This window comes from Electrophorus electricus, chromosome 4, assembly GCF_013358815.1.
Source record: "Electrophorus electricus isolate fEleEle1 chromosome 4, fEleEle1.pri, whole genome shotgun sequence".
Taxonomy (NCBI): Eukaryota; Metazoa; Chordata; class Actinopteri; order Gymnotiformes; family Gymnotidae; genus Electrophorus; species Electrophorus electricus.
The window spans coordinates 29503312-29514065 of NC_049538.1; the positions used below are offsets into that span (position 1 = coordinate 29503312).

At 44.3% G+C, this 10754-nt stretch overlaps 1 protein-coding gene across 1 annotated transcript in view; it reads right to left on the minus strand.

Moving 5' to 3' along the window:
• Positions 1-3824: 3824 nt before the first annotated feature.
• Positions 3825-10754, minus strand: part of n4bp1 (nedd4 binding protein 1) — an 11543-nt gene continuing 4613 nt past the window's right edge. Inside the window, 7 exon segments of the mRNA XM_035525624.1 lie at positions 3825-5377; positions 5573-5674; positions 5848-5955; positions 6382-6499; positions 6660-6753; positions 6755-6792; positions 9485-10754. The exon segment at positions 9485-10754 is cut by the window's right edge and continues 216 nt beyond it. Coding sequence (XP_035381517.1) covers positions 5068-5377; positions 5573-5674; positions 5848-5955; positions 6382-6499; positions 6660-6753; positions 6755-6792; positions 9485-10754 — 2040 coding nt within the window. The 3' untranslated portion in view covers positions 3825-5067.

Consider the following 10754-nt stretch of genomic DNA (forward strand, 5'->3'; position numbering starts at 1 on the left):
TGTGCTCTTTGCTCATTACAAAGGCATAAAAATATACATGAGCAGTAAGAATCAACAAGCCAAGATATTCAACAGAATATGTTGGACAGTATTACATATAGTTTTTATGACAGCACAAATGTTGAACTATGCCAAAAACAAAGAATGGAGATTTTTGGGCATTGTTCAGTGGTAGAACAAACATGTCTGTTAGACTGCTGTCGCACTGAGACACATGCAAATGGTGTGTGAACGCCCGGAGTCAGCTAAAACTGCATGGAGACTTTTGAAACACAAATGTTGTGTGCACATGCTGAGGTCTGAATTTCTTGACCGTGCCAGCGTCTGATGTCTGTTCAAATCTGACCCAAGGTGCAAAAGCAGAGCTAGAACTGTAAAACCACTATGAGTCAGTTCATTTCTCCAGGCCCTGCCATAAAGCATTACGCCCTCTTTTTAGGTAGATGCTCTTAGAGTGCAGTGCTTTGTATAATTCCGTTCCAGCGAGACAGTATGTGAGTGTATGCAAATACATGAGTGTCAAACACGAGTAGGTCGTCTTTCATGATAAATCGGCTCCACTTTCTTTCGTTTTTTAAATTTTTAAAAAAGCTTTCAAAGTTGCCAGCTCACCCAGAGAGGAAATGACATCATTGTTTGCTGCTCTGCAGCAGATGGAAGGAAGGGAGTTGCCCCTCCCTGAACCATGAGAGCTACCAGTGCACCACATGGACGAGTTAAAAGAGTGTGTTTAGTTAACACCCAGCAAGCTCACCTCTCACCTTTAATCGCATGCAGCACAGTCACAACTGATTCCCTTGACTTCTGTCTCCATTGTAGCAATTGTCTCATCAGCAAACTCATAAATACACTCATACCCCCATTGTTCGTGTGTTTATATGAGGGTGTGTGTTTGTTTACATTTACTCATGTCTGAATCAGTGCTTCGTGGTTTTTGCGAAAATGATAAAACAGTTTCTGTTCGCGCCCTAATTTTGGCCTAATGCAATTTTTCCCAGCAACACTATCTAATGCTCAAGTTCTTTTGATATGTATTATTGGGTAATTTAAGGCACATTCTCTTTTCTAAATAATTACTCTGCCACCTGACCTATAGTGACCCCAACTACTGTCTTCAGATAACAAAGCTATGCTTCTGACTAGACATACTGCTTTCTGTGTAGGCTCATTTTATTCTAGTTGCCTTCACTTGCTGAGAATTTGGGACCCACTCACAATGAAACGCATGGTTATCAGCACGTTCACAATTAAAGATGAGAGAGTTCTGTTGCTTCTTCACTGGTCATCCCAGCCAGAGGAAGAAGGCACAGGAGGGGTGGCAGAGGTCTGATTGGGGAGCACTCCGAGTGTTTGAGGAAACAGACGGTCTCAGCACAGGGTGTGTACTTGTGTGTGTGTGAGAGGGAGGGAGGGAGAGGAAGAGAGAAACAATAACAGGCAGAAAAAAGGAGAGGTCTGGAGCAGGGTAGCAGATGGGGACGAGGTGAAATTCCATGGGGATACTGTGAAGTTGCAGCACTTCTGGGAATTTTGACCTGATTTGGAATGTTGATGGTATCTGGGACTTCCTCCTGGGACAGAACAGAATTTTTTTGCCATGTTCAGAAGAGAAGGAGAACAAAAGGTGACGGAGTTGGGGTGGAGAATCGACGGCCTGATTGCCTTTCTCTCTCTCTCTCTCTCTCTCTCTCTCTCTCTCTCTCTCTCTCTCTCTCTCTCTCTCTCTCTCTCTCTCTCTCTCACCCAGTCCTTCTCACTAATGACTCAACTAAACATGTTTTTATATTTTGCCCTATCATCATGAGCTGGCCACATTAAAATACCAACACATGGTAAACATGTCAGCTTTGTGGATTTAAATATGCCAGGATGCAATGGCTGAACCAGCTGAAACACTTTACATCACTTAAGTGATGATTAAGGAATGATTAAATAGCATGTGAAAGTTGTAGCCCTGGGGTACTGCCTTTAAGGGATCACTCTACCAGTTATTAAGAGAAAAATGTAAAAATCCAATAACATCATGTTTTTGACAGGAGGTGTAAATATATTAACGTGACCATGTTTCTTGTTTCACTATGCTAGGGCTGTAGTGTCATAACAGTTTTTAAGGATGGGTTCTCACTCTCAGACCAAATGTAACCTGCTATGGTAGCATTTGAAAATGGAGAAAGGAGCTGCCAAAAAACAGTGAACTACTTTTTTGAGAAGCCCTGTGGACATCAGCCATCGTGTAGACATGGTGCCAGTATGTTCAACCTACAGCTGAGCAGTCTATTTGAACCACATACGCCAGGTAAGGACGCTGTGATGCCAATACGCACGCCAGGTAAGGACGCTGTGACGCTAACATGCAATTTTGGGTGTTTGAGATTAGACTATATGAAAACATTTGTGATAATTGTGTCTATTTAGATCTTCATGTATGTTGGAGGGAAGAAAGTATGGAAGGATTTCAGGTTGGAAAAAATAGGAACATAGAACAGGAGAAAAAAAAAAAACCCACGGTCATTACATACAGGTTGTGAGAGAGCTGTATTAACCACAAGATGGCAGTAAAATTGGCTATATGAATATGAATTTATAAATATTCACACACATTGGCCGCCATCAGGGGGCACCAACAACCAAGTTTAAGGTATGTGCAGCTGTTTAGTCCTTCACCTGTTGTGGGTGACCCTGTCAAGACCTTTTGTCGTGTGGTCAATTGGTATTCCTTGATGACTTTCTAACATAGTTTAACCCTGTCAGACCCAAAGCACCTCTTACAATGTGTTCACAGCACTTTAATTTAATTTGCTTAACTTTTATTTACTCTGGAACAGGGGTGCCCAGCTCTACTCCTAAAAGGCTGGCGTTCATCCCAGTGTGGTCATTTCCCTGCTCCATCACACCTAATAAAACCAGATAACAACTGATAAATTTAATCAAACAGTATTGGGTTCTGTTCCTCCAGTAATAGAACTGGTCAGGAGATCACTTTTAGACTAAGTCTTAGCGTTAACTACATACACACATGCATGCACACGTGCAAGTCCCATAAGACCAGTAAAATCAGCATCACGTACCCCAGTCTGGCGATATTCTGTAAGCTCGGAGGTTCCTGAATTACTAGCATTCATCCATATTTGCTGTTTTGTGAAAGGGGTTATAACAACACCAACACGAACTGGGACTTCATATTACACTTCACTACCATTCATTTGTTCATTCATCTGTCATGCAAGTTCTCGTAGGGAATGCACCAATACTACAGATGAGAATGTGGAAACTGTATGAGTTTGCACTATCTATTGTAGTACACATTGCATCATTTTTTTTTCAAAAATTTACCCTGGTTTTCTCCCAGTGTTAGTCATCTCCACCTTCAACCTACAAGCTAATTCTCCCACCATCACATGACACCACCCAGCCAGGAGGTTGAAGGCAAATACACATGTAGCACATCGTCATGATGGCCCAACGGGAGCACAGATAACTGGCCTGGTTGGCACCATGTTGGGGGTGGAGAGGAAGAGGAAGCCATTCAACCCACATAATGAACTTCTCACCAACACATCAGTGTTAACTGAACATTAATGTCCTGCTGGTAGAAAGGGACCAGTGATGAACTTGGTAGAGTGCGGCTAATGAACGTGCACACTAATAGATGGGCTAGTATGCAAAGACCCACCTAAAAAAAGGCACGCGTGGGTCAGGCACCCAGGGAGTGTAGGTACATTTCTACCTAAGCAGATGGCGCGTGTTTCATTACAGCACATGCTAAGTGGTTTAGCTACACGTCCTTACAGGAGGGAGGGGGAAAAATCCACACTCATATAGCCTGTATATGAAACACATAAATGTACTTTATTATTTATCAACACTGCTATCCTGAAATGAACCAGCAGTGTATTCAGCAGTAGAGCTGCGAGGATACCCACAGCTCACCTGGATCCACTGCTTGCCTTCCCACTTCAAACAAGTCCCACAAGTCCCCAGAATCATATACAAATTCACAAAGTAGAACCCACTCCTGCACATGACCAAGACAGCAACAAGATTGACAGGATGGGAACAAAGACATCGACAGGTTGTGCAATAGTCCTATTGTAGTGGCAATAAATGAAAAACTCCAATGGATTTTTTTTCCCTTCCCCTTTTCCAATAGACAATTGTACATTAGTAGCTCCCATTCTCAGATTTAAGTACAGACATAGCAGAGCCAATGGTTCCTGTACAGCCCTCTGGTGGTCAACATATTCACCGCAGTACAAACCTAGGTCAGTCACAGTTTCACATTACGGCTTGTGTCTCACAGTGGAGAGTTTGGAAAGGGGAGTGCCTGTGATGAAGTGATGATTCTGTGAACTTTAAAAAAAGACAAAAGGCATTCAGTATGTTCTGCTTCAAAGACTCTGACTCATCTGGGTGGGGGGTCTCCAGACAGGTTTGTATGGGCTGACCGCTCATGACATCTGAATCATTACAAAGATGGAGAAGGAAACCAAGTGAACAAATCCAGGATCCATACAGGGGCTCATAGGACAATTCGGTAGGGCTCACTGAGCTACAGACTACTCTCTTACTATCTACCTATAAACCCAAGAAAAAAACGCATCTTCCATTTGGCTCAATAGTTAAAACAGCAAAACAAACCAAAAACTGCAAACAGCAAATTTCTGTCCTTCAGCAGCCAGTACAGTAAAGCCAATTTAAATGCAGCTGTGTCTGGAACACCTTGTAACACAATGTTTTTTTTATTTTTACTTTTTAATAGATAAAATTATGAGAAGGCTATTTATATAATAAATATTTACAACAAATACATTGGCACTTCGATGGTACATTTTCCAACATTCAAACATTTTATGCAATGCAAATTCAATTAAACTGCAAGGCATATTGTGCTTATACGTTTGAGGGTGGGATCTTGAACGCAGAGTAGTAGAGAGAAGTGTCCTTAAAACAAACCTTTTGCAGCTCAATATTGGTTTATTGAAGAAAACAAAATAACGACACCATCTTCCACTGCTGATCTGTGATGCACCACCAGTGTTTTCATGTGTGCTCTCAGGAGAAAACTGTTCAGCCCAGTAAGAGGCCTGATAGTGCATTTAGGTCCCTCATGTAAGGGTTGTCATTAAGGATACAATCGATGCGCTGCTTTTGGTCAGGGAAGATGTCGTACAACTTCCTCTTCAACTCTGTAGTTTCCAACGGTGACCGTTGTGGAGGCGGAGATGGGGACGAGCGAGGTGGGTGCCAGTCAGGCGGGCCCGAATGTGGCCAATGGGAGGCCGGTCTGGAGGGGAGCGGCACCGACTGAATGGTCTGTGGATACACCGAGGATTTGACGCGCAAATCTGTTCTCTGAGAGCACATGACAGGACTCCGGCTGTGGGCAGACAGGGAGGAGGATGTCACACACTCCTCCAGAGCTTGCTGGCAAGTAACTTGAATGGACCCTAATTTTAACTGTAATCAAACACAAGTGGATTTTTAAAATTTGCTTCCTTTCTTTAAAAACCCAAAAAAAACAAAACAAAAAACAAACAAACAAACAAAAAACCAAAAAAAAAAAACCACTCACTGGCTATCTTTACGCAAGAATTGCTCCAGATGAGGTCCATGCTTTCCCAGAGGATCATCTGGGATCATAAAATGGTCCTCAACAAAGGTGAACTGCAGGAGTCTGAACAAATTCAGTCAAAGTTAACAACAACCAACAACTTCAACAACAGTCTATATAGCACTTTCAACTGATTACAAAATCTCAAAGTGCTTTACACAATAAACATTTCAAAAGTCTATAAGACGATGATAAAGTACATAACACATGACTACAAACATGTCTGCAAGACCAACCTCTCCTGTATGATCTTCTTCCAAGCCTCAGACTGGGTGACAAAGTCCCTCAGGTTGTCATTGGTGACAATCACGCCTCCTGTCTTCTCAGCCAGGTGAAGGAGAAACCTGTAGGGTGCAGGATGCAGCAAACACTGTATAAGTGCATTAAAGGGGCGGTTACGTGATGCTTCAGAATCTGAATCTGACTGAGTTATCAGCAAATCACATGCAGTTTAGTTGGACTCCTTCGAATAAATGGGTCAAGAAAGGTTAACAACCCAGATTGTTTAAGAAAGGTTTAGTCTTTAAAAGGTTTCTTGCATGTGGGGTCCTTTAACCATAATCCTTTACATTCAGCTGATGCTTTTATCCAAAGCGACTTACAATTGTGACTGTAATGCAATTTAAGGGCAACTTAGCGGTGATGGGGTTTGTACTGACAACCGTCTGATTACTAATCGAGTATCTTTGCCACTGGGCTACCACTGAACCTGCAGATGGAGCAGCCCATAAACTGGCTGCCTTTAATAACACTGGGATTGGAGCTTGCACCTGTCATCATGTGAGCTGATCCTTTGCCCGCACACTTCTCTAGACGGGGTGAAGGAGAGTAGCCTCAGGTCCACCAGCTGATTAAGAAAGTATGCTCTATGATGAAGGAGAAACATTTCTTTAAAACCTAGAAGTCAGGTTGCCCATCCTTAAGGAAGCTAATTAATAAGTGTTTGAATACAGTATGAACATGAATATGATACACAGTTGCTCCAGCTTAAAACTCCAGGACATACTAAAATGTCACATCTGAAGTGAAGGAACCTCCAAGGCCTTACCAGTGATGTTGGGGTCTCTCTTCTGCCTCCACTGGGGTACAAAGACGGTGATCTCTCGATGACCCCTTCGCCAGAAGGCCTCCACAGCGATGGCAAATCCCACGACAGGAGAAGATTCGATGGTGTCCCGTGTCTGGAGGGAAACAGTCAAAACTCTCTTAGTGAATGAGGTGGACACTGACTAATGTCCATGTACAGTCTCTGGCAGAGGCCCTTACCCACAACCACTTACAGTACAGGCAAAGTATGTACACGCTTATCTGTGTGTGTGTGTGCTTCATAGGAAATGAACCCACAAAGAGTTTGCGCTTTCCTTTAACTATTCGTACGCATCATGCATGCACCGTATGCGCATCAGCCATGCTTCAAGGCAGTGGCAACTCAGAGGTTAAGGTGCTTGACTTGTAATTGGAAGGTTGCTGGTTCAAGCACCACCACTGCCAAGTTGCCACTGTTGGGCCCCTGAGCAAGACCCTTAACCCTCAATTGCTCAAGCTGTACTCAGTCATGACTATAAGTCGTTTTGGATAAAAGCGTCAGCTAAATGTAAATTCATATGTGCATTTGGAGCCAAGGGTTTTTCCTCGATGGAATGAACCTCTTGTACATGCTGATAGATATTACACAGTATATGAAGTCCTGTAGTTGTTTTAGGTTCTAACGATATGTTTATGCTTTTCATAAACATCTCCAATTATTCAACTGATTCAAATCAGTGTCATTCAAATCGGTACCTTTTAACCATCACCCGCTCTTGGCTGAGATTAAAAGCTTTCTACTGTCTTTTTTTTTTTTTTAAATAAGATTGTCAATATATATTTTTACAATATACATTTTTAAATCCAGTATAAAAACGTATTTATTTGCCCAGGCAGAGATATCTGCTAGTTTTGTTGTCTGTTGCGTTTTATTATTGTTACTTTATTTATATTAGGGTCTTCCTAGGTTTGTAAGATCTGTTGATCTATTTTCTAATTTACTTTTACTGGAGTTCAAGTTCCTTGCTCAGCACTTTGGTTGACACCTCTTGTCTTTAAAGATGTTATAAAAATAAAAGGTGACAACTTGACATGTAGGTTACTGAGATTAAAAAATTAGAAAATTACTCCACGAATTATTTTAGAGTCAGAATTTCCTAATAAAAATGTACATAGTATTCAAACAAGGAGTCAACCGATTTGTATAGTTTGAGAGACATTGTGTGGTTTGATATTCTATAGGCAAATGAACAGAGACAGAAAGTCCCCCCTGGTAAATACTGGTCTCTGTGACCACATTTGGGATCAGACAGAACTGATCAAATCTCCAAGGCCATGATTTAAAACATTCTCCCCTAACACAGGAGTGTGTGGGCAAAAGCACATACCTGTGCTTTATCTAAGCACAAACACAGGGCCACAGTCCTCAGAGGGAACTTCCCTTTACAAGAGAAAGTGATTCTGAACAGGAAGTGTTACTAAGTCCACCGCAGCTGACGTCTGCAGTAAAATTACCTTGCCAATCTGGAAATACAAATAGCCAAATATGCAAAAAAAAATCCCCATTAATTTCTCCCTTATTTCTTTAAAAAACCCATGTACTTGAGCAAAGTTTCACCTGCTTCCCTGACCTGGTTATCTTAAAGTATCAAGAATTAAAAATAATTTAAAAAAAAGCTGTGACGAGGAACCATAATGGTGAAATTACCTCATTTTGAAACAAACAAGCGATATTACAAGGGAGCGTTTCAGCACAGACTTGCATATTACATCACAACAATGGAACCAGTCACTGCACAGCCAGTCACCAACAGACCATGCGCACTGGTTAAACTAACAGCATAACGATATAATAATAACCCCCCCCCCACATCCCTTTCCCCTGAGAGATAATGTCTAACATCACTACAGGTATCAAAAGCTGCTATAGGTATTCAGGAGCCTTGCTTTATGGCAACAAGTTATCATCTGCTGATCACATATGGGTCATGTATTTGAATCATTTATATAGAGGAAACGTGGTGGTGGTAGTGCAGGCTCTGAAAATGGACTCCAACTCCTCCTTCTTGAACACGGTGAACACGATTATTGCGGAGTATGTGTGTTCCAGACTGTGCAATCCCGGGAAGTGGATGCAAGCAATCTTCTGAAATGAAAAGCCTATTACAGCCTATTTATAGTTTTTAATTTTTCTTTTTCTGAAGAACAAAGGTATGTGGTGTGTAAATGGCGGCATAGCAAAATCAATCCAGAAAAAAAAAACACTGACACTTCATTTTTCTTTCCAGTGTCTCCTTTTTTTTTCAGAATGACTTTCTACAGCCACATCATTACTACTGTTTCACTGTAAATTTCACTGTTATTCAAACACGTTCCCATTGTAAGTCATCCTCCTACAGATAAACTATTAATCACACTTTGGTGTCCACCGTCACAGCACTGATTACCAGAAGGAAACCACCCAGAGCACTGCAAAGAAAGTCAGAAGCCAAGCGACCGAGGAACAGCAAAAGTAAAAGATGCCTCAACCCGCAAAGAGGAAGAATAAAGATGAGTGGGCTGAGCCCACACAACCTGAGCCAACCCAAAGCCCACACACACAGCTGGGTTTAAAAAACATGCATATTGACTTACTGGAATTGGCATGCTAACCTTTACAGTCATATATACTCAAACAGACACACGTGTGTGCGCAGACAAAACGAAATTGGATCTCTCTCTCACACACACACACACACACACACACACACACACACACACCCGCAGCCACAGTGTGAAAATAAGGTGCTGTCACTGTGTCTTGTAGGGCAGAGAAGGACTAAGCTGGTGACGTCAACGCTGTTCTACCCACTTACGCCATGGCCACGTTGCTGCCGTCTATGACGATGTGGCGGAGGTCTGGCTGACCGGGTACGTCCTGCAGAACCAGCTTATAGGGGGTCCGCAGGGACTGTTGGAACCGAGACACGCCTGTCAGAGGCAAGGCCTTGCAGTGTGCTGGTGGTTCTGTGCGGGGCAGGGGCACACGTCCCGAAACTGTCTGGTAGGAGCAGCCTGATCGCATTTCGGAAGCATGAGAGCTTTGTGATGCAGCCCGGAGCATGGTCACTGCCTCCACCCGGACGGGCCCCACTGTCTGCGAGCCTCCCCGTGACAGGTAGTCAGATCTTGAGTCTGACCTGAAGTCCAGTGGCCCCACCGTCCGGGACTTTCTGCCCATCTCTATCACGTCGTCGTTCTCGTCCACCACAGTGTTGAGCGTCTGGCTTTTCTGGTTCAGACCGTTACGGCTGGCTGCCCTGCTGTTCTCTCGGGACTTGTTCCCCATCAGGGCTCGGCCCTGCAACCGGTCTTTCTCCTTGAGCCGGGCGCAAGCGGAGGTGGAACTGGAGACGGTGTTGGCGGATGGCGAAAGGTCGTCACAGTCGGAGCTGGCAGATGAACGCTGGCCTCCTTGGGTGCTCCTCTGAGTCTCCTCAACGATACGCTCCAGCAGCAAGAAGGTGTCCTCCGTCTGGCCCGTCTCCCGCACCACCCGCTCCACTACCTCCTGTTGGTAGCCCATGGTTCTGAAGAAGTTTACCAGGCAACGCAGGTTGGTCTCGGGGCTTACCGCCTCGCCCTCGTCTGACACCTCACTGGAGTCCAGCACCACCACAGCCTTGCTGGGCGTCTTGGTGTAGGTGTGGCCGGCCTCACAGGGGTCCTCCCTCTCCTGGTCCTCATCCCGCCTCTCCAGAGAGTACTGCCTCTTGGTGTCACGCTGCTCACTCTCGGACGAACGACGCTTGTGCGAGGGCCGCCCATTCAGCACAACCGCCATGTCGGTCGCGGGCATGGGCCGCCCTACCTTGTCCTCAAAGGAGGCACCCAGGATGCGGTGGGAGAGCTCAGTGACGGGGGTGCTGGTCTGGGAGCGGTCCTGCTCCGCGTCTATAGTGGCCCCTGGTGGCGTGGGGCTCTGCGCCAGCCCCAGAAGCTCCTCCTTCAGAGCGCTGGGCAGGAGCAGCAACTCCATGGTGTACTTGTCGGCTCGCTCTTCTACAAATGTCTTAAATGTGCGCTTGACCATGGGCTCACGGTCAGCAGGCAGGCTGCGTTTCTCCTGGAAGAGGGC